Raw genomic sequence first — 25,003 nt, 5'->3', positions numbered from 1 at the left:
TACAATTAATTGAAGATAGGTGTAATTATTTGAAGATAGGTACAAATATTTGAATATATGTTAATTTGGCGTTCCATAGTTTTGTAGTGTGTACCGTACTATTATCTAAACGAAAAAGCGAGATAAAACCAACAGAAACTAGAGGTACTGTGAGCAAGCTCACAATTGATACCCCCCGCTAAGATAAAAATCATAATGCGTGTATTTTTCCAATTATAGAAAATATTGGATGAATCTATTTCACCGTCCATTTTCTATAAATAACAACTGCTCTATTTTTTTTAAAACTGTTGGTCATAAGCAATATTTGTGTGAAGTAAGAACATTCAATGCTTCTCCATAAGACAATGACCTGACATAAATTTTGCACTTTTTCTGCCAGTGACCTTGACCACGCCCAAATGACCTTGGGTCAAGGTCATGACGCACCCTTTGGTCCTAAGCAATATTTGTGTGAAGTAAAATCATTCAATGCTTCTCCATAAGAAAGACAATGACCGGACATAAATTTTGCACTATTTTTCCCAACGACCTTGACCTTGCCCAAATGACCTTGGGTCAAGGTCATGACATACCCTTAGGTCATAAGCAATCTTTGTGTGAATAAAGAACTTCCAATATTTCTCCATAACAAAGATATGGACGGGACACAAATTTTCCACTTTTTCTGTCAGTGACTTTGACCTTGCCCGAATGACCTTGGGTCAAGGTCATGACACACCCTTAAGTCATAAGAACTTCCAATAACTCTCCATAAGAAAGATATTGACTGGACACAAATTTTGTATTTTTTTTTGCCAGTGACATTGACCTTGCCCGAATGACCTTGGGTTAAGGTCATGACACACCCATAGGTCATAAGCAATCTTTGTGTGAATTAAGAACTTCCAATATTTCTCCATAACAAAAATATGGATGGGACACAAATTTTCCACTTTTTCTGTCAGTGACCTTGACCTTGCCCGAATGACCTTGGGTCAAGGTCATGACACACCCTTAAGTCATAAGAACTTCCAATAACTCTCCATAAGAAAGATATTGACTGGACACAAATTTTGTATTTTTTCTGCCAGTGACATTGACCTTGCCCGAATGACCTTGGGTTAAGGTCATGACACACCCATAGGTCATAAGCAATCTTTGTGTGAAGTAAGAACTTCCAATAACTCTCCATAAGAAAGATATTGACTGGACACAAATTTTGTATTTTTTCTGCCAGTGACATTGACCTTGCCCGAATGACCTTGGGTTAAGGTCATAACACACCCATAGGTCATAAGCAATCTTTGTGTGAAGTAAGAACTTCCAATGTTTCTCCATAAGAAAGATATGGACCGGACACGAATTTTGTATTTTTTCTGCCAGTGACCTTGACCTTGCCCGAATGACCTTCGGTCAAGGTCATGACACACCCTTAAGTTATAAGCAATCTTTGTGTGAAGTAAGAACTTCCAATGTTTCTCCATAAGAAAGATATGGACCGGACACGATTGCACAGACAGACGGACGGACAGACTGACGGACAGACGGACGGACGGACGGACAGACGGACGGACAGACGGACAAGGTGATTCCTATATACCCCCCCAAACTTCGTTTGCGGGGGGTATAATTATGCAAAATTAAGCTGACTAACAAATAAAATTTTAACTTTCAATATTATAGTACGTACTACCAAAAATATTTCAGTGGAAAACAAAATCTGAAAAATTTTGTCCGAATGTCCTCTGTTTTGCTAAAAGTCAAACTTTGTTTGAGCATTATTCCACATTGTAGTAAAAATATCAAATGTTATGTCAATAAAAATTCATTTCATAAATATTTTTTGTGTTTAGAACAAAATTTACTCATGACATTGAACTTTTTAACAATCCGGATTTGAGCTCAAACCCTGCGTAAACAACGTCCTTAATAGTAACTGTTTATTCTGAGGACTCTTGGTCTAATAATGTAGTGTTTTATCTTCCTGGTTAACTGATGAAGTTTTATGCTCACCAAGACAAAGTCGTGGGAACGTGGGAGTTACATTTTACCCTCGGGGTCGGCATCAAGTATTGAGCTCTACTTCTGATCAAAACTTGTCTGTCGTTTGCGTCATCGTCGCCATCGTCGCTAACTTTCCACACTTTCATCGTTTCTATAAAACCACTGGGATAATTTCACCCAAACTTGGCACAATGCCCTATTTGGTGAACGGGATTCAAATTTGTTTAAATGTATGGCCAAAGCTCCTCAATTTGGAGATAGTTTAGAATCATTGAAAATTTGTTGGTGTTTATTTCGAAAATCTTATTTTCAACCGTCTGTCCAGGAAAGTAGAAACATATGGAAGCATGAATGAAATAATAAGGTTTAAATCATAATTTCGGAAGGGGGGGGGGTAATGGTGTCAGTATTCACATACGATTTAATAAACTGAACAAAGCATAAACAACCAAATATTGCATGAATCAAAAGTCAAGAAGATGAAATATCGCCCAAACAGAAAAAATAGCCTACGGGATCATATCAATGACTTGTGAATAAATCATGGTTTTGAGATGATTTCGGTATAGGAAAATTTCACATGCAAATGAGTTAATGGATCATGATTCTCGGGTGATCTGTTAAACTAGACAAATTGCAAGAAAACCATGGTCCAGTCCTGGTATGATCTATTGTAACTAACAACTCATATCAAAACCATGGCCCTGGTATGATCTGTTGTGACTAGCAACTCATATCAAAACCATGGTCCTGGTATGATCTGTTGTAACTAACAACTCGTATCAAAACCATGGTCCTGGTATGATCTGTTCAAGGACAATTATACAATAATTTCTTAAAGAAAAAAATGACCATTTAATTTATATTTTGCAACAGACAATTAATCATATACTTTAATATTTGAAATACATTGTCAATTACCAAATATGAAAAATAGTATACATATATGTCACATGAACTGTATCGTTAAGCCAATATAATCTGAACTAGAACGCAGGATCAAAGTCTTCCATAATTTAGATGATAATTATACTGTTATTTCAAACTCTTCTAGCAATTATTACATGAATTGTTCAAATTAAAATATTATGTATGCATTTCAAAACCTAGCTGCAGGTCTGTAGCTCCCGGTCTGAACTAATGATACATGTACATCCATGCATTAGTTGCTTGCTTCACTTAATAAATCACTTGATAGTGTATTGTGTATTGTAAATTAGTCTTTATAAAATATTATTTACCTCAAGTGAATAAGAATATATTCCCCCAAAATACTTCCATAAATTCACTTTATAAATATGCCAAGATAGAGCAAGATGCCCAACAATAACAAATTTTCCTGACATGTACATCACATTTAGGCTCCAAGATGAACATTCAAAATTTGCAACTCAACTTCCTGTTATGCAGAAATCTTAATTCTTAGTGGTCAGTTTATCTGGCAATTAACGAATCATTTCAAACGCATGCTCTGTTGCCTTCTAAGATAATAGCACATACCAGAATCACCAGAAAATCATAGCAGACTCAAAACCAAGAAACAAACCACATCAGGATCATACTTCCTTATTTGTCACCTACGATTTGGGTATGATTCATTTAATGGATCATGTCTAAATCATAGAACAAAATCATGAATTTGTGAGTTGCATATGATTTTTAAGTGATTTTGATATGATTTCTTAAGAAAAATTTTTGTTTGGGGATCCTTAAAACAGAAAACAAATCAGCGAGACTGAATAGCAATCAGCATTTATTTCTCTCTGCTCAATACATTGCATTCACAAAATCACTAACCAGCACAATTAACATGTAGTTTGTCTAAGGGCTGCAGAAATGAGATATATAGAGATAGAGAGAGCGAAGCCGGGGTGACCTAATTAACGAAACACAACAATAACAAAATGGTGATAGAGATTATATACTGTTGGGTCCTGGATTTCAATAAATTAACAAAACGACTGCTCAGTAATTTACCCTTTACAACCTACTATTACCGTGAAAAACGTAAAAATACATCACAAATATTTCAGTTGCTATATAATGATAAGATATAAGAATTTGTTACTATTTGTTTAACAAATACATTTTTTAAAAAATTCATCAATTTTCATGTTTTATCTGCATCCACACGACAGAAAGAAAAAAATCAACCATTTCCCGAAACTACACTTAAACAATTGTATCACAAGTATATATATTCTACTTGCACAAATGAAATGTTTATAATCCCTCCAGAAAAAAAAATATCGAATTAAAGCCCTTAACCATATCCTAAAATAATTACAAACATTTAGCTAAATTTAAAGTTATTGTTTTATAATAAGTCATAACTTAAGTTGATTTTATATACGTGAGATCCAAAGATATGATATCATACAAAAAAACAAAACCAAACAAACCATGCATATTGATCATCAAGATATCATCATTGAACATTTATACGTTTATCATAAATCTCCGCCAGTCACACAAACACACAAAATAATATCAAAGTTCTTACATGTAGCAGTAACAATTTCACACTAATATCGGGAAATCATATATATATAACGATCCTCTGAACTTAATTTTTTTTGCTGATTTGATCATCTGAAATTAAGTATGGGATCGAATTAATAGAGTGAATCTTACCTATTTATAAATCAATGTCTTTTTTATATGACCTACTAATATCTATAGTAGAAAAAGAGGTTAACAGTTTGATCTTTAATGTGTTTATATGTTAAATAAAAACATGTTTGTTTCTGGTTCCTGGATAAAATGTACAACCTTACATGTATGAATGTCATGAGAAATAATGAAAAATAGCACCTAGAGCAGCAAGCACTTTACTTGGAAGAGGTATGGAGAACAAGTCTTAATGCTGTGATATCACAAGTAAATTATGAATATATAGAATCATATTTGATTTTAAAACGTGGTGGGTCTGTGAACATGGCCATGTCTTTGAAAATGTGAACAAAAACAGACGTGTAGTATATCTTCTGTTTTAGTGTATTAAAGTGTATAAAATATGTGGTAAATATAACGGGGTTTGCAAGCTTCAATGGGAATATGTAAATACAATGTTTATTAATATATTCTCAAAAGAAAATGACAAAATCTTAAACTTTTTCAGTTGTGTGGCACTTATTTTTTTTTGCGACTTATTTTAAGGGACAAACAATAAGAACCCTGGACATTGTAATTACAGACACTGGAATATTTACAGGTCACAATGCAAAGCTCTGTGTATATAATTCTATGATCTTGATTAATTTTACTTCATCTGAACATAAAATTAATGGTTCAATTTTCTGATAAAACTCAAATTATTGTGACTGTAGGGAAGAAAAAAAATAGGTTAATCAGATTTGAACTAGGAACCTCTGACTAGAGCCACTTGGGAGATTCATCTTCCTTTTCCTGTCTACATGTTGTACAACTGGCCTACTCCATCACCATGGTAACAAAAAATTACAGAGACAGCAATATAAAAGTTTGATTGTTCTTACAAGGCCTTAATCAGAGCAGTTTGCTACATGTATTGGCTTCATACGGACATCATCAAATGTAAAAATATAAATTATCAACTTTTGCTAAAGTTTAATATACAACTAAACACATACCAATAATTTCAAACCATAAATAAATAGTCAAATATTTTCATATAACTTACACCAATCACAAAATTTGCATTGACAGAAAAAGTTTTATTTTACACAATGTATAACTACAGACCACTCCCCTGAATAGTAACAGTTCACTAGAGAATGCGTATGCCTTGATATAGCAGCAGTTTGTTGTGCTACAGTAACACTATACAATAACATTACACACATACCAGTTAAAAAAAATTAATTAACAAAAAAAATCACACTAGCATACATGTGTATATATATAGTCCAACCATAACTTTATATATAGATCTGTGAACATTTGAAAATGAACTATAATTCAAATGGCACATTCAGTGTTAAGTGGAAGTTGTTTTCTTAGATTATTCTTGACTTGGAAAACTGATTTTTTCTGAAGATACATAACTAGTCTATGTAATACAGATATATGTACAAAGATAAAGTCTTAAGGAAATTAGTGCTGCTTTTCCAAAGCAAGTTGTGTGCTGAAATGATTGACTATTCATCACAACAAGCTATCTTTGCTGTGACCCTGTCATGACAGATACACATAAATAGTCAAATAGACCACAACGTATACACCAACAAGTCAGAGCCCTCCTGGAGGACACAGATATATGAACAACATTGCTTTTATAGATAACCCACTGATTTGTTCACCAAGAACAAGTGGATGTTCAACATCAAAAAGTAAGAGTCCAACCCTGTTAAACTGAAACCATGTGACAGGTAAACAACCAATCAGGGATTACGAAATCCCAGGTCATAGGTCCAATAACTAATAACTCATCTGGTGGGACACATTAGCTTTGCTAGAAATGATTGAAGACTTTGTCTGTATCTCTGTTGACTAGCATGAAAGGGGGAAGTTTTGAGAGGACAGCTTGATTTTCTGAGCATAGTCAGTGGGAGCCAGGCTGTAACCTTTGGCGTTCATGATGGCTTCTAAGTCTCGGTCTTCTTCTCGCTCTCTGAAAGAATCAAACAGGGAAATTTGCCACAAATTCATAACCAAGACGGGTAACTTTTACTCAAATGTAGCATATAACTACTATTTTAGCAACACTACAGCAATAAAAAAAACCCAACACGCTCAGAAGCATATAATAAGGGAAATATGAAGTTAGAATAGGTAAATGGAATAGATCAGTTCAGCACTGAGCTAAAATAAAAAAGTATACAACATAACAATTTTTTTCAATTAATTTCATATGATGTTGACATTATTGCAGCATGCAGTAATAAAATGGCATTTCAAAATGTTCTCTTCAAATTAAAATTCTATCAATTATACTAGAATCTATGACAACAGCAAAAGTATTCTCCAGCAAAAGTATTCTCCAACAAAAATTATCACACGTTGCAAACTAATTAAAATAGAAAGAAAAGATCCTGTATTTGACCTTTGATGTGATTTGACCCCTTTGACCTTTGACCTTACCTGACCCTTTCCTCCTCTAACATAGCCACTAACTTGTCTCGTTCCTCGACAACCTCCAGTAGTTCGTCGAGAATGCGTTTTTCTTCTGCTGCCTGTGTCGGAGTTTTCTCCGAATCTGAGAAAGTTTTAGTTACAATGGGAGTTAATCAAAACATGCAAAGAGTCTACCATTCAAATCAAATAAGCTTAAAAACAAATAAACAGCATTATCAAAAGAGGGTAAAAAAGATAAACTCAGAGGAAGCACCATGCTCATACAAGTCACATGATATTAATATATTTCATTGAACTTCAAGTAAGAGCTTAAGATATCAGAAATATTTACTTACCAATATTTAAGTTTAAAACTAAGAAAATTTATGAAAAATTATAATGTTTAACTTGAATCATACAGTATTCACAATTAATATTAAACCAACAAATTTTTTCTTTACTTTACATAAATGAAGACCTGTTTATGCAGTACAAGTTGTTGCTTGCAATGAGTGGTTGGTGATTGATTTACTGTGAAAAATATTTTGAAAGATTTTGATAAACTGATCACTTTATGTATTTTTATATGTACAAATGTAGAACTTTAACTAGCCACAAATCTACACAAAGCAATTCCTCCAGAAAAAGTGAAAAAAAAAATGCAGTTCTGAATAGTAAAACCGAGCACAGATATTTTGAAACTTGGCACTTAATGATTTTTCTTTTATGAAATGGTAATTTTTTTTAACACTATAAATTTTATTTTGTTTTGCATTGCAATCTGAGTCAGTTTTAATAAAATTTAAGCATACAAAAGTGTACAACTTAGAATTCTTACAAAATCCCTTTTTTATATAAAGGAAAAAAGTGAAGGAAAAACCTGTCCATCTCATCTTGCAATACACAAAAGAAAACAAGTCATATATATGTCCTCAACCTGATATCAGAACTGTTTTTTAATCTGTTAACATAAGAATAGATTTTATTATCATCATTAATACATTGTCAAATATAGCTTTGGTAATAACAAAATGAAAACTAATTTTATTTATAAAATTAAACAAGGCAGTTTTGAAAAAAATGAAATTTTAAATTTTGACTGAGTGCCTGTGAGTGATGCAACACCTAATGAGCTTTCAGTGATCTGACAGTCAAACATGAAAGAAATATAATATTTGTAATGATATTTTAAGAGTGAAAATTAGCAGAACTATAATTCCATGGCAAGAACAACCAGCACCTAAAACCACAACAGAACTGATCACTATGCATGATACCCTGTGCTGAGCTAGTTCTGAGGATCTGAGTCAAGTTCTTCAGTTGCCCACTTTGAGTCAGAGCATCTACAGTACATCACAAAAGTTATGTACCACTGTTTCTTCTGTCACAGCACATAAAAGAATACTAGACTGTGTTTTATTGTCAGTTTTTCTAAAATAACTAACCTTGATAATCAAAGGCTGTTTAAAGTCAAGGTTCAAACGATTTTGACAAAAATAAAGGAATCTAGTTAATGTACAGTCATCCTTTTAGTTCTGTCATAGTTTAGTTTGAATTTAGCTTTTCTATTTTAAGGGTTCATCTTCTGCATTGGTCCATCATTGATATTCAAAACTCAATCCAAAAATAACAAACAAAGCTATATGGGAGCAAGATATGCAATACATCATCAATTGCAGGAAGTGATTTCTGGGTTAAGATATTGATAGTTTTAGCTGTGATTGGAAATGGGGTAGGTTTGGACTTGAGGACTTCACCAGCCAAAGGATAAGAGATAACGGTATACCGTGGGTATTGCAATAAGTTTTGAGGAGTTCTGACAGACACATCTCCTCCTCACCGTCATCTGAAGCAGCAAAATGTAGGTCAATGTCATACCAATGAAGGTCAAGGTCATTCTTATTCATAAAAAGCACATTCAACAACTATTCAAAAAGCATTCTACTACATAATGCAACATTGTTTTTAAACATTCAAACTTGTAAGATAGTCAAATGCAGGCTTATCCAAAATCTGCAATACATATTACACCATAAAGAATTTGGTGCAATCACTCTCAGGATTTGACCATTATGATTTTTTTCCCCAAATAAATTCACAATTTTCATTAGAAAAGAAAATTGACAATTTTTCATTTGCTATCTCTCCCAAAAAGTATAAACTAACAAATACTGAAAACTGGTGTGAAAACCAGTATGTAAGGTTTAATTTTTTTTAATTTTTTAAGTGTAACTATTTCTCATAAACATAATCCAGCAAAAAATGCAATTTGAAGATATTCATAGGCATTGCACCTCACTATTTAAAATCAGAACTTGCTCTAAATTAACTTGACATGTTAGAGGCCCTAGTTGGGTAAAACATGTTAATATATAAAGGCCCTATAAAGGGACCTTATTGACATGTTAAGGCTCTATAGGAACTAATATTTGGGTAAATGATATATGTTAAGGTCCTGTAGGGCCTCCTTGGCTGAGTTATTGACATGTTAAGGTCTTATAGACCCTTCTGGTTGGGTAATAGTGTTAAGGTCCTATAGGGCCAACTAGTTGGGTAATTAACATATTAAGGTCCTGTAGGGCCTCCTGGCTGCGTTATTGACATGTTAAGGTCTTATAGGCCCTTCTGGTTGGGTAATAGTGTTAAGGTCCTATAGGGCCTACTGGTTAGATATGAACTAGAACTAACAATGAGTCTGGTACTTACTGTCTATTGACATCTTCTCTCGCAACTCTTGTTCAAGTCGGCCATGTCTGTCTTCAAGCTCCATGTATTGGGCACTGAAACAGGCCAAAAGAACTTATGAAGAACTCAATATTTAAAATACTGATATACAAGGAAATTACTAATTTAATAGAAACATAAAGTCAAAATTATTCAAATTACTAATATAAGTGAAACATGAATGAAAATCTAAGTAACCAAGTTATTGATAATGACAGAAGAAATCAATAATCAAAGTATGGATATAACTCTGACATACAGTATATTAATAAAGAGCCCCGGTAATCAAAGTACTGATGTAACTGTGTCATAAATGAATGAAGAGCCAAATAATGAGTACTGGTATAATTGTGACACACATGAAAGAAAAACATTATACAAATAGTTACAAGAACGTAATTTACATAAACAGGGAACTAAGTGATCAAATAACTGATATTCCTAAATCATACATGAATGAAGAATTCAATAAATTATTCAAAACAATGATATAGCTGAGATATACAGATATACATGTATGAAAAATTTGGTAATCAAGTTGCTTAAGAAATGTACAAAGAAATCAGAAACCAAGGTACTGGTATAACTGAATGAATACATTTGTCATTGCAAGACAAACCTCATATGAATTACACCACTTGACTTATTATACCTTACATGTGTAGGCTAAAGTACACTGTCACCCAGGCCTTTTTCATACATAAATTGCCTACAACTCTCAAAAACATGAAAATGGTATACATGACGCGTTCACATTTATATACTAAAGATTACACACTGTCAGATACAATATGAAATTGAAACTATTAATAATAATTAGTGGGAAAAGAAGTAATTTCATTTTAGTTCTATTTTTTTTGCAAGAAAATCTCATTTGAAATCCTTATAATATTAAATCTTAAGTACAAGTACACCTTACAAATTAAAATTTTTGTATTTTGATATCTTTACCCAAACTTTAAATATTTCTTCAAAATTGAGCTGGTATTCAAAATTGATAAAAACTTAACTTGAATGTATGAAAGATATCACCGTACAAATTCCAGAGTGAAATACACTGGATATAGGCTTAAAGCTTATACATGAGCTTAATTTGTTACTGACTAGACCAAAGGGAAAACTTGACACAAACAGACACAGAAATATTACTTGAGACAAATCTGACTTAGGTTAAGACTTGCTACATACTTGACAATGATTTTGGAATCATATCTGACAAGAGAACTTATCTTGTACACAGACTTTAACAGAAATTTCATTTGTGAAAACTTGACTAAATAAGACTTACTTGACCATGAGTTCCGACTCGTATCTGACAAGAGCGTTTTTCTCGTACACAAGAGTAAACCATTCCTGCATCAACTCTGCTTCTTCCCGCCCAGCATCTGTACAAAGACGTGATCAACATATGTTAACACACTCTCTTCATATTCAACTACCTATAAGGGCAAATAACCCTTCAAGAATGTTAATCTTAAAACAAGTAGATGTAAGTTGTTCAAACTGTACATATTACTTAAAATAAATGTTTAATTCTATAAATGGTCAAATTCAACTAAAACTACTTAAGAATTTAGTTCGTGAAAATGTTGGCCAGTAAACTAGCCCCTCCCAATGCTCTTGCCCCCTCCCCTTAGTCCTTACCACTTCCTTCAGTTACCTGGTCTTCCCAAATTTTAATCCAGCCCTTCCCCTCTGTTTCCTAACCACTCCTCTTTAACTCAGTTGACTTGACCCTCCCCATTTCATGTTAGTTAGCCATTTTTCCCGGGTTTTCCTTAATTTGTGTACAAACTGGGGCTTCCCCCTTTTTAACTTGGCCCTTCCTTCGGTTACCTGAACCCTCCATTCTATAACTTTACCCATTATTACTAGGCTCCTTCTCAAATAACCTGGCCCAACCCCTTCATTACTGGCCCTTCCCTTCATTAGTGACCCCTCCCCTTCATTACCAGGCCCCTCCCTTTATCACCCAGCCCCTCCCCATCATTTACTTGGCCCCTCCCTTCATTACCAGGCCCCTCCCTTTCATTACCAGGCCCCTCCCTTCATTACCAGGCCCCTCCCTTTCATTACCTTGCCCCTCCCCTATATCACCCACCCCTCCCCATCATTTACCAGGCCCCTCCTTTCATTACCAGGCCCCTATCTTCATTACCAGGCCCCTCCCTTTCATTACCTTGCCCCTCCCCTTTATCACCCAGCCCCTCCCCATCATTTACCAGGCCCCTCCCTTCATTACCAGGCCCCTCCCTTCATTACCAGGCCCCTCCCTTCATTACCTTGCCCCTCCCCTTTATCACCCAGCCCCTCCCCATCATTTACCTGGCCCCTCCCTTCATTACCTTGCCCCTCCCCTTTTTCACCCAGCCCCTCCCCATCATTTACCTGGCCCCTCCCCTTTATCACCCAGCCCCTCCCCATCATTTACCAGGCCCCTCCCTTCATTACCAGGCTCCTCCCTTTATTACCAGGCCCCTCCCCTTCATTACCTGGCCCCTCCCCTCTGAGGGCACGCTCCACAATGACCCCCCTCTCCTCCAGCTCTTTCTGTTTGACGTCCACTTCCTCCAGTTGTCGCTGGATTTCCTGCGCCTTGCGCAGGCGTTTCTGTTCCTGCTGCTTCATGTGTTTTCTGGCTGCCGACTGCACACGCCGAGCAATGCGGTAATTTAACTCATCCTCTGACATTGTACGACGATCCTTCAAATCAAAGGGATGAAAAGCACTTGAACACTTTTGATAGAATTAAGATAAACAATACCTAAACATTTTATGGTATCTAAGAAACATTTGTGTTACAAAAATGACACTTGTTACTGTGGTTTCATCAATATTCGTTGGATACCAGTTTTTAAGGATTTCGTTATTCAGTTGATCCGCGAAATTAAGTGTTCATTGAAGTGCAATTTCTAATATCATTTTGTATTGATGGGGTCATTGACCACGAATTTACGTATCCTTGAAACTGATTTTCACTTTATCCACAAAAATTGATACCCTTGAATATTAATGAAACCACAGTAATTGTTGTTCATAAGAGTTCACTTAAACTATACAGAACGACTTGCTGTGTTGGCAGCATAACCAATACTGTGGAATCATTTAATTTCATGGGGACATATTTTGTTAATTAGGGGCTTTTTGCATATTTGTCGTGTTGTTATTTCGTGGATGAGTCTGCTTTTAGTAGAAAAAATAAATCTTTTATGATTGGTTTTCGACAAGGATGTAAATTTGTGGGTGAGGGCTACCCATAGATAGCCACTTCAAATTCTAGTGATTCCACAGTATCACTTATAATAATGTTTGTGTCCAATAACAGGGGGAGTTACAGACAGTGGATATTGTTTGCCTTACCTTAGATCTCTTCAAAGTTTCCATCTTACTGTCGTCTGAGTCAGAGAACTCATCCACTGCAATAAAGTCACAGATCTTAATAGAAATTCCCTTATCTTACATCCAAAAAATTACTATCCATTGTTACAGTAGTACAGTCATCATTCATCAAATTTCCTTCTATAGAAATCTGTACATTCTTTGATAACATTGAACTATGCCTTTCATTCAATTTTGACTAATCTGCCCTCCTTTCAATCACAGTTTTGAAATTTTCCTCTTTACTTTATGGGCAGAGTTAACATACTTAAGGGCCCTCAGCACCTTTGAGAAAAGTTAGCACACAAGCCAAAACTTTTAACTTAGAGGTAGGGAATTCTATCATGAGTTTAACTTGAAAGTGACATATTAAAAGAAATCAATTTTGAGGTAAAAATCAAATTTGAAATTCATAAAAACAAAAGCACTTGCTGTATTTGAAATTGGGACCTGCGGGTCAGTTGTCCAGAGCTATACCCATTGCATTACAGATATAGACAACCAAATTTGGCGATATAAATGTTTTAACAATGGGTTGAAATTGCCTTGTTGTCAAGGACCCATAACTCAGTCTTAAAGGACAAAGATAAACAAACTTATCCCATTCTTAGTTTATGGGGAACACTGCACTCAGCACTTTGGGACATAGTTGAACATATTACATAATAAAGTTAAGAAACTTACACTCAGCCTTGGGGGGAAGGGTTTTGCGTACAGCGTGCCTCCTGTGGGGGGTTGGTCTCTTCTCGCTGCTGAACCTCTCCTTGATTCCCACCAGATTCAGCTCACTCAGATCCTTGTCCAGGTGTTCAAGCGCTGAATCAGGCATCGTCTTTTTCTTCTTCTTGTCAGACTTTGGAGTCTTCTTTTTCTTCTTTGGCGACTTCTCCTCCAGAGTGTCATTAGAGGAGGACCTCTTGTCCTTCAGATCTTTGGGTGACTTGTCTTTCCCAGGTTTCAGAATCTGTAGCAGTGACCTCTTCTTCTTGGCCTTCTCCTTGCTGGTATCACCATCCGACCGCTCAGACAGAGTCAGGTCCAAGTCCATCGTCTTTTTCTTACTCTTCTTGGTCTTCCCACTGGACTTGATATGCGGTTTTGGAACCTCTGTTTTATCCACAGGCGTTGAGTGAAGCACCTTGCTGGGATCATCACTGTCCGATATAAAATCACTGGTACTCGGTGTATTGGAGGTGCTGCGCTTTAACAGTCCCTTCACTTTGGGTGTATACTCCACACTTCTGATTCCAAGCTCCTCGTCACTCTTCAGCCTGGCTCTCTGTCTGGCTTTCTCCCGCGCACTCTCCATCTCCACTTTCTTCATCTCTCTGATGATATCTGCACTGGGCATCTTCTGCACAGTCTCTTGTGGAAGCAAAGGAAGTAGCCTCTTTTTGACCTCCTTCCCAACTCCCTCCACTTTAAATGCCTCCTTCTTCTTACTGGTGGCTGGGGTGTAAAACTTTTCTTGAACTGGTTCTTCGTCACTGTCGTCTGCAAAAGGGATTTCATCGATGAAATTTCCTTTCCCTATAACCCCTGGTTTGGCACTTGGTGGCTCCATCTTGAGCTGTTCCTTCAACTGTACATCCACTGTGATCTTCTTCTTGGATTTCTCCTCCCCCTGACTAGAACTGTCCTCCAGGCTACTCATAGATTTCAGTTTGGCGTGGTCCACAGATATCCTTGTCTTTTTTCCTGCCTCACCACCACCACCACTGCCACTACCACTTGAGTTGTTGTCACCGCCAGCAGCCATCTCCTTCTGCTCAGATCGAGGCGATCCAAGATGCTGCCTCATAAAGTTACTCTGGAACTCACGCTGGTTTACATTGCTTTTAAGGTTTGAAATGTCAGGAAGCTTTCTGCTTCCTTCAGTCTTTTCTGAGGATTTCTCTTTTTTTACAACCTTAGATTTCTCACTGGCACTCTTCTCAAAGTTAGAAGTGCTAGCGAGGACTGGTAGGGGAGGAAGAGGCCTCCAAGGGGTACCATCACTGTTAAGTTTACCCCCAAGTGAGCCCCTGGGTTCACTAGTCACTACATTACTATTTTTATCAGTTAATTCCTGATTATCAGATATGGAAGAGGGAGTGGAGACATTGGACACCTTGTTGTCTGAACTACTCGTTCTAGCATCACAACTGGAAGATTCACTAACGCCCACACTGGATATTGCACTTGTTGTATTCGACCTATTACTGAGGTCATGGTCACTGATTGAGAAGTATCGTTCATCTCCGGCACTCACATCTGGAGTTTCATACATACTGCTTTTCCTGCCCTCAGATTTCATGTCTGCATCGTCCTCGATTAGCGTATTGTCCAGGTTTTCTTGCTGACATGCATCGTCCGTGCCAATCGTCCGCGGAGTATCCTCGTAATTCTGGGGAACGTCACCATGATTTTCATCATCATCGTCAAAACTTTCTCCAAGAGCGTGACTCAGAGTGAGGCAGTAGTCTCTGATCATGTCCTTGTCCGGAGATTCAAGGTCATTTTCTACGACTTCAATATCCGCGGCTAATGAACTAATGGATGACCGTAACGAGTCACTCGGGGTAGATATGGTGAAACTGGAGTCGGATCCAAATGAATTTCTATGCTGCACCCGTCTTTTCTTCCGAGCACTTCCTCTTCCTTTAGTTATGAATCGATCGTCCACCTTGAGAAAATCACTTGGTTCCTGAATGTCATGGTCCCCCATATTTTTGACACTTTCCAAAACAGCCTGAAAATACATTAAAATCAAATATTGATTTTCTTTTGAAACTTCAACAAAGGAGTTAAGACTTAAATCTGAAACACCTTTCTGAAAGAGAGTGAATTAGATCTTAATTCATGGTCACCTGGTTTTTACACATCAAAATTATTTTAACTTTTTTAGAATCAAAATCAGCCATGTAAAGTAAAGCAGTAAGAAAATAAAGCAAATTCACTGGATATTACATCACCTAATCTACAGTGGTGACTAAATTATCCACAAATTGATATTAATAAAATTAATAAATATTTCATCACCTAATCTACAGTGGTGACTAAATTATCCACAAATTGATTATTAATAAAATTAATAAATATTTCATCACTTAATCTACAGTGGTCATTAAATTATCCACAAATTCATTAATATTTCAACACTTAATCTACAGTGGTGACTAAATCATCTGCAAATTTTCTAAGGTTATCTATCCAAAGAGGAGTCAACCCACAGAAATATGTGCTATCATCAGAATGGATTACAGTTAAACTCATTTAGTATGTACATGGATATAGTAAATCTTGGATAGAGCAGTTTTTTCGAGTCCCCAGTAAAATTTTTAACAAATCTTTGCAAATTTTATGGTTATAACGAATTTGAATATAACTTATTTACAGTTGTAGCAAACTGATTTCCAGTCCCGTAGAGGTGAATAATGACAAAATTTAACACTTAAGTTTAAAAAGTTTGCACTACCATTTAACATAATAGTTTAAATGAATTTACCTTCAAATAAATTCTACAATTTACATTCTGATTATTAAAGGTTTTAAAAGAATGTATTTTCATTCTATTCAGCTTCAATTAGCAAAAATATTAGTCTGGTGAAAGAAAACATTTATAAATGAATTTCCTGTAGTTATAATTAAAAATTCGTGAACCAGATATAACGAATTACGGATATAACAAAGTAAATCAATTGCTATATCTATGTTTTACTGTATAACTCACCTCTTTTGTGGAGGGGCTGGAGTTGGAGTTTGAAGAGGACATGTTTTTGACACTGTCTAACACGGCTTGCTGGGTATCCCTCCCCGGGAACACCTCCTCGTCTTCTTCGTCTGCGGACTGATCTGCGTCGCTGACAATTGACCTCACTTCTCCCGCGTCACTGACAGAGGAGCGTAACTGACAGAGGAGCGTAACACGTCCCCTACGTCACTGACTGACGACTTCTGGTCCATGTCCTCCAGAATCATCTGCATCTGTCGACTCATGGCTGTCTTATCATCATCCTCTTCTTCAACTTCATCTTCTCCTTCTTCATCTTCATCCTCTTCTTCGGCAATGTCTTCTTCTTCCTCACCGTTCTCATCATCATCTCTGATTTCGTCACTGCCTTCTTCATCTTCCACATCTCCACCCACTTCAAGACCCCCCTCCACCTCCCCTTCCTCTTGACCGTCTCTATCACACTCATTTAATTCCTGCATTGTAAAAATCAATCACTAAATGCATTTAATTATAAGCTCAAAAGACATGTAAAATTTAAATATGAATGACTTCCTGATTAGTCACCAACATAAGAACATAAGAAAATGGAAATTGTCGCATTTTACATCATTCACCCATTAATATTAGAGTCAACAATATCAAAATTTCAGAAAATCTTATTTTAACATCAAAAACTGGAAACCCCTTAGGGAGTCCCCACCTCTTCTTGAACTTCCTCCTCCTCCTCCTCTTCTATTTCCTCCTCATTAGCTATTGCCTCATCTTTCTGGCCTTTGTCCTTCCTCACCTCCCTCTCTGGGGTTTTCTCGAACATCTTCCATGGGTCGAGTCTGACCGGTTCTGGGGGTGAGGTGAAGAAGTCAGCCCTTGCCCTCCTCTGGGGGCTGGTGTTTTGGACCAGGTTCTCCTCAGGGTTGAAATCATTGACCGGTTTATCTGGAGAGGAGTCCTCATACTCCATATCCTCCAGGTCCGAATCCCCTTCAGAGGCCTCATACTCCGTGTCTACAATACAAATTATGTTGGGTTTATAAAGAAAAAAAACCCCAATCTTCAACTCCATTAATAATACATTAAAAGAGCTTAATATCTATTCAATTTTCATCTTTCACTTCTACATATACATGTATCCCCCAAACATTCCCCGAACCACACATACGCTCGTACCCACACACACTTGCTCACATTCTCACATAAAACATAATCTACACACCTGTGTCTTCGTTGGATCCCTGCCCCTCTTGTTCTACAGCTTCAATCAGATTTTCATAGGACCTGCGTTTGAGTGTCTCCACGACGACCAGGGCTTCTTCCAGTGTCAGGTCTTTGCTCACGTTGTGTCCGTACGTCGACTCGACTGCTTCCTGTAGTTCTTCATCGTCGCTGGACCTGTGTTATCATAGCAACAATATTAACTTGCTGTCCGCATAAAAAGTTAACTGCCATAATACATGTACTTAGCAAGGTTTAAAAATCTTTATATATATCCACAGAAGGCAGTACAATTCTAAATTCACAGAGCAAATTAAATCTCAAAATTAAATTAAAGCTGCTATTATGTACTTAATATTTAGAACAAAGTTATTATGGTAACAAAATGTAATTGTTTAAGATTACATTATTTACGATTCAGTAGTCCGCATTATAAAATTGCTTTAGTTGTTGCTATCAAACATCATTCTAAACACAACAAACAAAATCTCTATTTAATTCCACAAGATTAGATTGAGATGCACATGCTCAGGTCTCGAGATATCACATGTATGAGATCAAGTTGAGTTCAAATCTCTGTCATTTTGCTGTGCTGGAGAGCCGGCCATGAAATGAGTATGTATGCATCAGTCTTAGCATATACATGTATAACAAAACAGCTTCTTAGCTCTAAACAAAATCATATTACCTGATCAGCGTACAGCTACAGTAGCTTTACAATTCTAATAAATCACAACTATATAGAAAGCTTTCATTTCAATGTAACTATTCATCACAGATCTCCAATGAATATCAAACTACAATGCTGTATTCATTACATACATGTATACATCATACAATATATTAGTACTAATTAATACCAAATACAATGTACCATACAAAATATAGAAAATTATAAACTTTGTGTTAATAAACTGTTAGTTAATTCACTGAAGTCAATAATAACAATTATGGTATTTAATTACACTGTAAAACCATTCATTTTTGTGGGGGTCAAATTTTGACATTTGGGAAGTAAAAAAAGTTGTTTTTTTATGTGTATAATCTCCTCCCAAAACAAAAATCAATGAATTGACAGCAATAATAGAGCATGACGAGTATAGCTAGCAATATCTATACCAATACAAAGTGGAAGTGAATGAATGGATGAGGGTACACATGATTGAATGAATGGATGAGGGTACACATGATTGAATGAATGGATGAGGGTACACATGATTGAATGAATGGATGAGGGTACACATGATTGAAGGAATGGATGAGGGTACACATGATTGAATGAATGGATGAGGGTACACATGATTGAAGGAATGGATGAGTGTACACATGATTGAATGAATGGATGAGGGTACACATGATTGAATGAATGGATGAGGGTACACGATTGAATGGATGGATGAGGGTACACATGATTGAATGGATGGATGAGGGAACACATGATTGAAGGAATGGATGAGGGTACACATGATTGAATGGATGGATGAGGGTACACATGATTGAAGGAATGGATGAGGGTACACATGATTGAATGAATGGATGAGGGTACACATGATTGAATGGATGGATGAGGGTACACATGATTGAATGAATGGATGAGGGTACACATGATTGAATGAATGGATGAGGGTACACATGATTGAAGGAATGGATGAGGGTACACATGATTGAATGAATGGATGAGGGTACACATGATTGAATGAATGGATGAGGGTACACATGATTGAAGGAATGGATGAGGGTACACATGATTGAATGGATGGATGAGGGTACACATGATTGAATGAATGGATGAGGGTACACATGATTGAAGGAATGGATGAGGGTACACATGATTGAAGGAATGGATGAGTGTACACATGATTGAATGAATGGATGAGGGTACACATGATTGAATGAATGGATGAGGGTACACATGATTGAATGAATGGATGAGGGTACACATGATTGAATGAATGGATGAGGGTACACATGATTGAATGAATGGATGAGGGTACACTTGATTGAATGAATGGATGAGGGTACACTTGATTGAATGGATTCCCTGAGTCCACAGACTTTACAGACAGTGTATGTATGTACAGAACCTGATTATAGAATACACAGCACTACAGCAGAGACATATCATACCCCAGGAGAAACACGTCACTGCCGGAGGACAAAGAAAAAGGCTCATTACATAATGCACAGGAACCTCTCTCACACAAACACACGGCACAGTAAATATGGACAAATTCTTCAATGAATCAGATTTAACAAATGTAATTATAGAACAAGTTTCTGTTTTTATCCGTGATGGAACTGCTAAAAATTCAAGATTACGACAAATCTAAGGGAAAAATGATTATTTTTAATTAATCTAAACATCTCTCTCTTTCTTTCTCTCTCTCCTTTCTTCTTTCCTTTCTCTCTCTCTAAAGATTTAGCTAAATCCAACATGCATGATCAGACTCCATAAGGCATACATAAACAGATTCTAGAGTTGGAATTTGGATCTCATAAAGGAAGAAATAAAATCTTTACCACTGGGGCCCATCGTTCTGATATAGATACAGTGTACCAATTTAATAAACCAAGGAACTTGTTCATTTCTAAAATCTTCTTTTTCAAATTATAAGTACATGTACAATTATTATATCAAACAGTTTGTTAAAACTTTATTCTATTCAGGTGGTATGGAACACCTGTCAATATTTATGTGGATTAAAGTACATCATAATCAAAATATTAACCGGTTTAGAATTTTCAAATCTTACAATATCTTACTAAAAATCTTACTAAAAAAATTCATTTTTAAAAATTTTTTGAAAAGAAAAAAATTTAAAATCCCCAGTGGGATTCCAACTCCTTATTTACAGATTTGTAGTGAACCCTCTAACCTACTGCGATACGCTGTTAGGTGACAAACTTGGGAAAGAAACTCTCTATAAAATTACACTTGATTTTATTTTTTATTTCCGATCGATAAAATTTATAGAATGTCATAACATGGAGGTGTCCCATACCACCTTAATTAATAAATCAGATCTTAGCTGAGCTGAATATGGCAGTGTTTAATTCTAGGTCACATGACTCATGACCAAAGGGAAATAATTCAGTTACCAGCCACAACATTTGCCTTATGATTCAAATGGGTTTCTTCATGCAGTAAATAATATCCTGTTAAGAGTCAAAAACACACATATTTCCATGAAATTTCTTTTTCTTGAAATTTCTTAACAATTGCACAGGCCATTAGTACAAATAAAAATTTGGAGGAAACCTAATATTACTTTCAAACTACTTATTATCTAGATGACGGAAAAACAGCATTCTCCTTCAAAACGAAATAAAAGATATCTACAACGGCAGCAAGCAATTCAAACTGTCGTACCAGCCCTGTAGAATGGCCGCTAGTTCCAAGTCACTGTTGTCATGGTAACAAATCATTTTTTTTAAATTCAAAACACATAAAAAACTTCTAATTACTCAAATTTACCACAAATTCTAACTATAATAGCATGTGTCTCATAAATGAAATTTTAATTACGAGAAGCTTAAACTACAATACGTGAAAAAAAAAAAAAAGAGAATAAACAGATTTTTTTCCTAAAGGCACATGGAATATTAATGAAAGATTGTATGAAGTTGACTTGGTATTTATACATACTCTAAGTCCGAGTCAGACAAGTCGTCATCATCGTTGAACTCAGTCATCATGGCGTCACGTGACATGGAAGCTCGTAGATTGTGCTCGGTTAGTTCTTCCTCCGATTCCTCGGGAAGTCCGTCGATGCTGTTCTCAAACTCGATTCTCTCTGGTGTCTTCTTGGGTTTGACATAGTCTCTGTCAGGGGCCAAGGGTGGGGTGAGAGGTGCTATAAAAAAAATTTTTTTTAAGTGATATTTTCATCAGGTGACAGACGCAAGGAATGAACATTGTATGCAATGAATATACTTATTTTCTTCAGTAAAATACATCTGAATTTATTAATATATTAACTATGTAAAAAAGCTTAAACTTTTTTGTAGTACCTGAAAACAATTTTTAAACAATTTTTAAAAAAACAAGGTCAGGAGAAAAAACCCTGTACACAGTACTGTGGTTTCATCAATATTCGTTGACTACCAATTTTCGTGGATTTCGTTGTTAAGTTATTCCACGAAATTAAATGGTCATTGAACTTCAATTTCAACTAACATTTTGTATTGATAGGATCATTGGCCACGAAATTACGTATCCCTGAAACTGTGTTTTCAGAAAATCCACAAAAATTGATACCCACAAAAATTAATGAAACCACAGTTGAACATGTAGACTAACGGAATGAAGTTTTTATGTGAAAATCAGAACTATTCCTTGAGTGTAAAACATGATTTTAAAAAAAATTAAATATGAAATCTCTTCTTAGTTAGAACATGAAGATTATTTTCCATGCTGTAGAAGAAAAAGCAGTTTGTAAAGAGTAGAACATGTCAATAACATTAAATAAATCAAGGTAAGGTTGAAAGATCTTCTTAGTTGGTATATGAAAATGGTTTTATAACAGCTAGACAGAAACAACTCCCATTATGTACAATATGAATGTAGAAAATAGCCACTACATATCAGAGGAGGTAATGTTTTCTAATTAAAAAATTCTTTTAGTTTCAAAGCACTGACAAACCATGTACATATATCATTTGTAATTTGTGTTGAATTTGTTGTGGAATAATCAATAAATGTTATAATTCTGTACCGTTAATAATGTACATGTTTACTATCATATAATAAGCATAATGAATAAACAAAATTAATACTACTGTCAGAGTCCTGACCTCTAGTTCTATAGATCGATATCTCCACTTGATTCTAGTTACAGGTAATGGGAGTTAACTCTGTGTTAGACAAAAACAGTGAACAACAAGCTATACAACATCAGACAAAGTGAGGGACAACCATTTACCTATAATCGCAATTGCTCCGTCTCTATACTATGACGTCATAAAGGTGTGACGTCATATACGAGGGTCAATCAAAAAATGCGAAGACTTTTGTCATAGTTATGTTACTTAACGTCATATCATTACTAAATTTGGTCGACATAATTTAGCAATAGTTTCAAACAATTTGCAAGAAAAAAAGTTAATAAATTCCTTTAGTTCTAAGAATTGTTTAGAATCTAATCCTGCAAAAATGAGGTCACGGCGCACGGTCAAAATTTGTGTTATGTCAACAATAAACCATACAATGTTGAAAGTAATATCTCTATAAATTGGGCTTAAAACCAAATAATATTGAAACCTAAAGTTAAGTTTTGTCTTGGTATTCTATGTTCCAAATAATGACGGGATATATTATTTTGTCGAACAGATATTAGTAACTAAAGACAGATAGTCCTCTTTAGAATTGACTAAAAACATCGACGTCGTCGGACGTCACGGCGCAACGAGAGGTACAAATAAAATGGATTTAACCCCGGAAAAAGCCGACACAAGCTGTGAAAATGCTCAATGGTGCAAAAAATAAGTCAACAATTATTTGCAAGTTTGTGTTTAACTGTAATAAATTTTTTGGGGGTGGTGGTAATTGCATTTTGAGTATAAAACAGTCCGAAAGAGAGTAGAATATCTGTAAATATTTGGTCAAAAAATGAGTAATGTCAACCGACGTTCAGGGTTATCCTTACTGTAAACTAAGAAATACACGGTTAGAAAATGAAAACTTTGAAGAACTAACTTATGATTCTCGAACAAATGTGTGCAAATTAGATGTTAAGTGGTTTAGTGCAAATGTAAATTGTAAGGAGAGGGGCACAAGAGACTAAGCGTGATATAAAGATGGGATATATCTATAAACTGTGCGTGTTTAATCTTGACGTCATGTTTTGAACTTTACCGTGCGCCGTGGTGACAAAACATGTTGTTTTTAAAAAGGGGTAACAAAAATACCGTTTCATCAAATGGACTAAAACTTCGCATATCAATAACATAAGTATTGGTGCACAGATTATTCTGTTAAGTATGGCTTTCATGAAAAATATATGATAGACAGCCACATTGTCTTCGTATTTTTTGATTGACCCTCGTACTTTTCCATGAGGTTATAGATTTAAACCACTATACGATACATCATGTGTTTTTCTCCAACTCCATAAAATTGATGTATCTAATATTAAAACCTGTCTTATAATAACATTTTAAAAGATTTACTGTTATAACATACTAGTATCATTGATTCTGTTAACAAATCTATGTGAATTAAAATACATTACAGTCTGAATGTTTATTTTTGATGCAATAGCTAAATGTCAAGGTCTAGGCTAATACAGGGCATTTGCGAGTGGTAAAATGCAAATATAAGTAATAAACAACGATTATTTAGTGAACATGGCGTTCTGAATAGCAACTGCTCTGCTGGCATATTTTCCATGATGCGCTAGTGCGCATCATGGAATATGCCAACAGAGCAATTGCTATTCATAACGCCATGTTCACTAAATAACGTTGTTTATTTCTTAAGTACACCCCATCACTCACCTGTCATCATCAAACCTCATACATACCATCACAATCAAATACTCTACAGCATTCAAATCTCAATAACCAAGCAAACACTTCCCTCATACATGCATACAAAATCAAATACTCTAGAACATTCAAATCTCAATAACCAAGCAAAGTTGTGATTACTCCTCCTCCTTAAAATATCGGTTCTAACAGGCAACTTAATCCAACAGTTAGAAAACAAAACAAGCTGAACTCAAACCAGCTCTTTGTCATGCATGTAGAAAACTAAACTTTAACCAAATATTGCTCTTTCTCTCTCTCTCTCTCTCTCTCTCTCTCTCTCTCTCTCTCTCTCTAAATTAATAAACTTAAGGTGTGACAAAACTTCTTTTAAATCTTGTTATTTTTCATTTAATTCTCTTTCTATAATTTCAACATACTTTTGACATTAAAAAAATATGTTTAAATTAATGTAAAGCGCTTGTTTTC

The 25,003-nt window shown here is 35.5% G+C and overlaps 1 protein-coding gene across 1 annotated transcript in view; it reads right to left on the bottom strand.

The window, feature by feature from the left end:
- Positions 1–3,721: 3,721 nt before the first annotated feature.
- LOC105346067 (F-actin-monooxygenase MICAL3) overlaps positions 3,722–25,003 on the bottom strand; it is a 37,325-nt gene continuing 16,043 nt past the window's right edge. The window contains exons 17-31 of the mRNA XM_066070887.1: positions 21,696–21,903; positions 21,420–21,452; positions 20,177–20,194; positions 18,051–18,226; positions 17,538–17,842; positions 16,996–17,310; positions 16,835–16,951; positions 13,807–15,853; positions 13,105–13,160; positions 12,237–12,447; positions 11,033–11,129; positions 9,727–9,800; positions 8,298–8,363; positions 7,048–7,162; positions 3,722–6,577 (exon numbers count right to left, since the gene is read on the bottom strand). Coding sequence (XP_065926959.1) covers positions 6,457–6,577; positions 7,048–7,162; positions 8,298–8,363; positions 9,727–9,800; positions 11,033–11,129; positions 12,237–12,447; positions 13,105–13,160; positions 13,807–15,853; positions 16,835–16,951; positions 16,996–17,310; positions 17,538–17,842; positions 18,051–18,226; positions 20,177–20,194; positions 21,420–21,452; positions 21,696–21,903 — 3,959 coding nt within the window. The 3' untranslated portion in view covers positions 3,722–6,456. The remainder of the gene's footprint in view (positions 6,578–7,047; positions 7,163–8,297; positions 8,364–9,726; positions 9,801–11,032; positions 11,130–12,236; positions 12,448–13,104; positions 13,161–13,806; positions 15,854–16,834; positions 16,952–16,995; positions 17,311–17,537; positions 17,843–18,050; positions 18,227–20,176; positions 20,195–21,419; positions 21,453–21,695; positions 21,904–25,003) is intronic.

This window comes from Magallana gigas, chromosome 9 (genome assembly GCF_963853765.1).
Source record: "Magallana gigas chromosome 9, xbMagGiga1.1, whole genome shotgun sequence".
NCBI classification, from domain to species: domain Eukaryota; kingdom Metazoa; phylum Mollusca; class Bivalvia; order Ostreida; family Ostreidae; genus Magallana; species Magallana gigas.
Note: the sequence above shows the minus strand (reverse complement) of the source record. Positions and strands in the feature narration are given on the sequence as shown.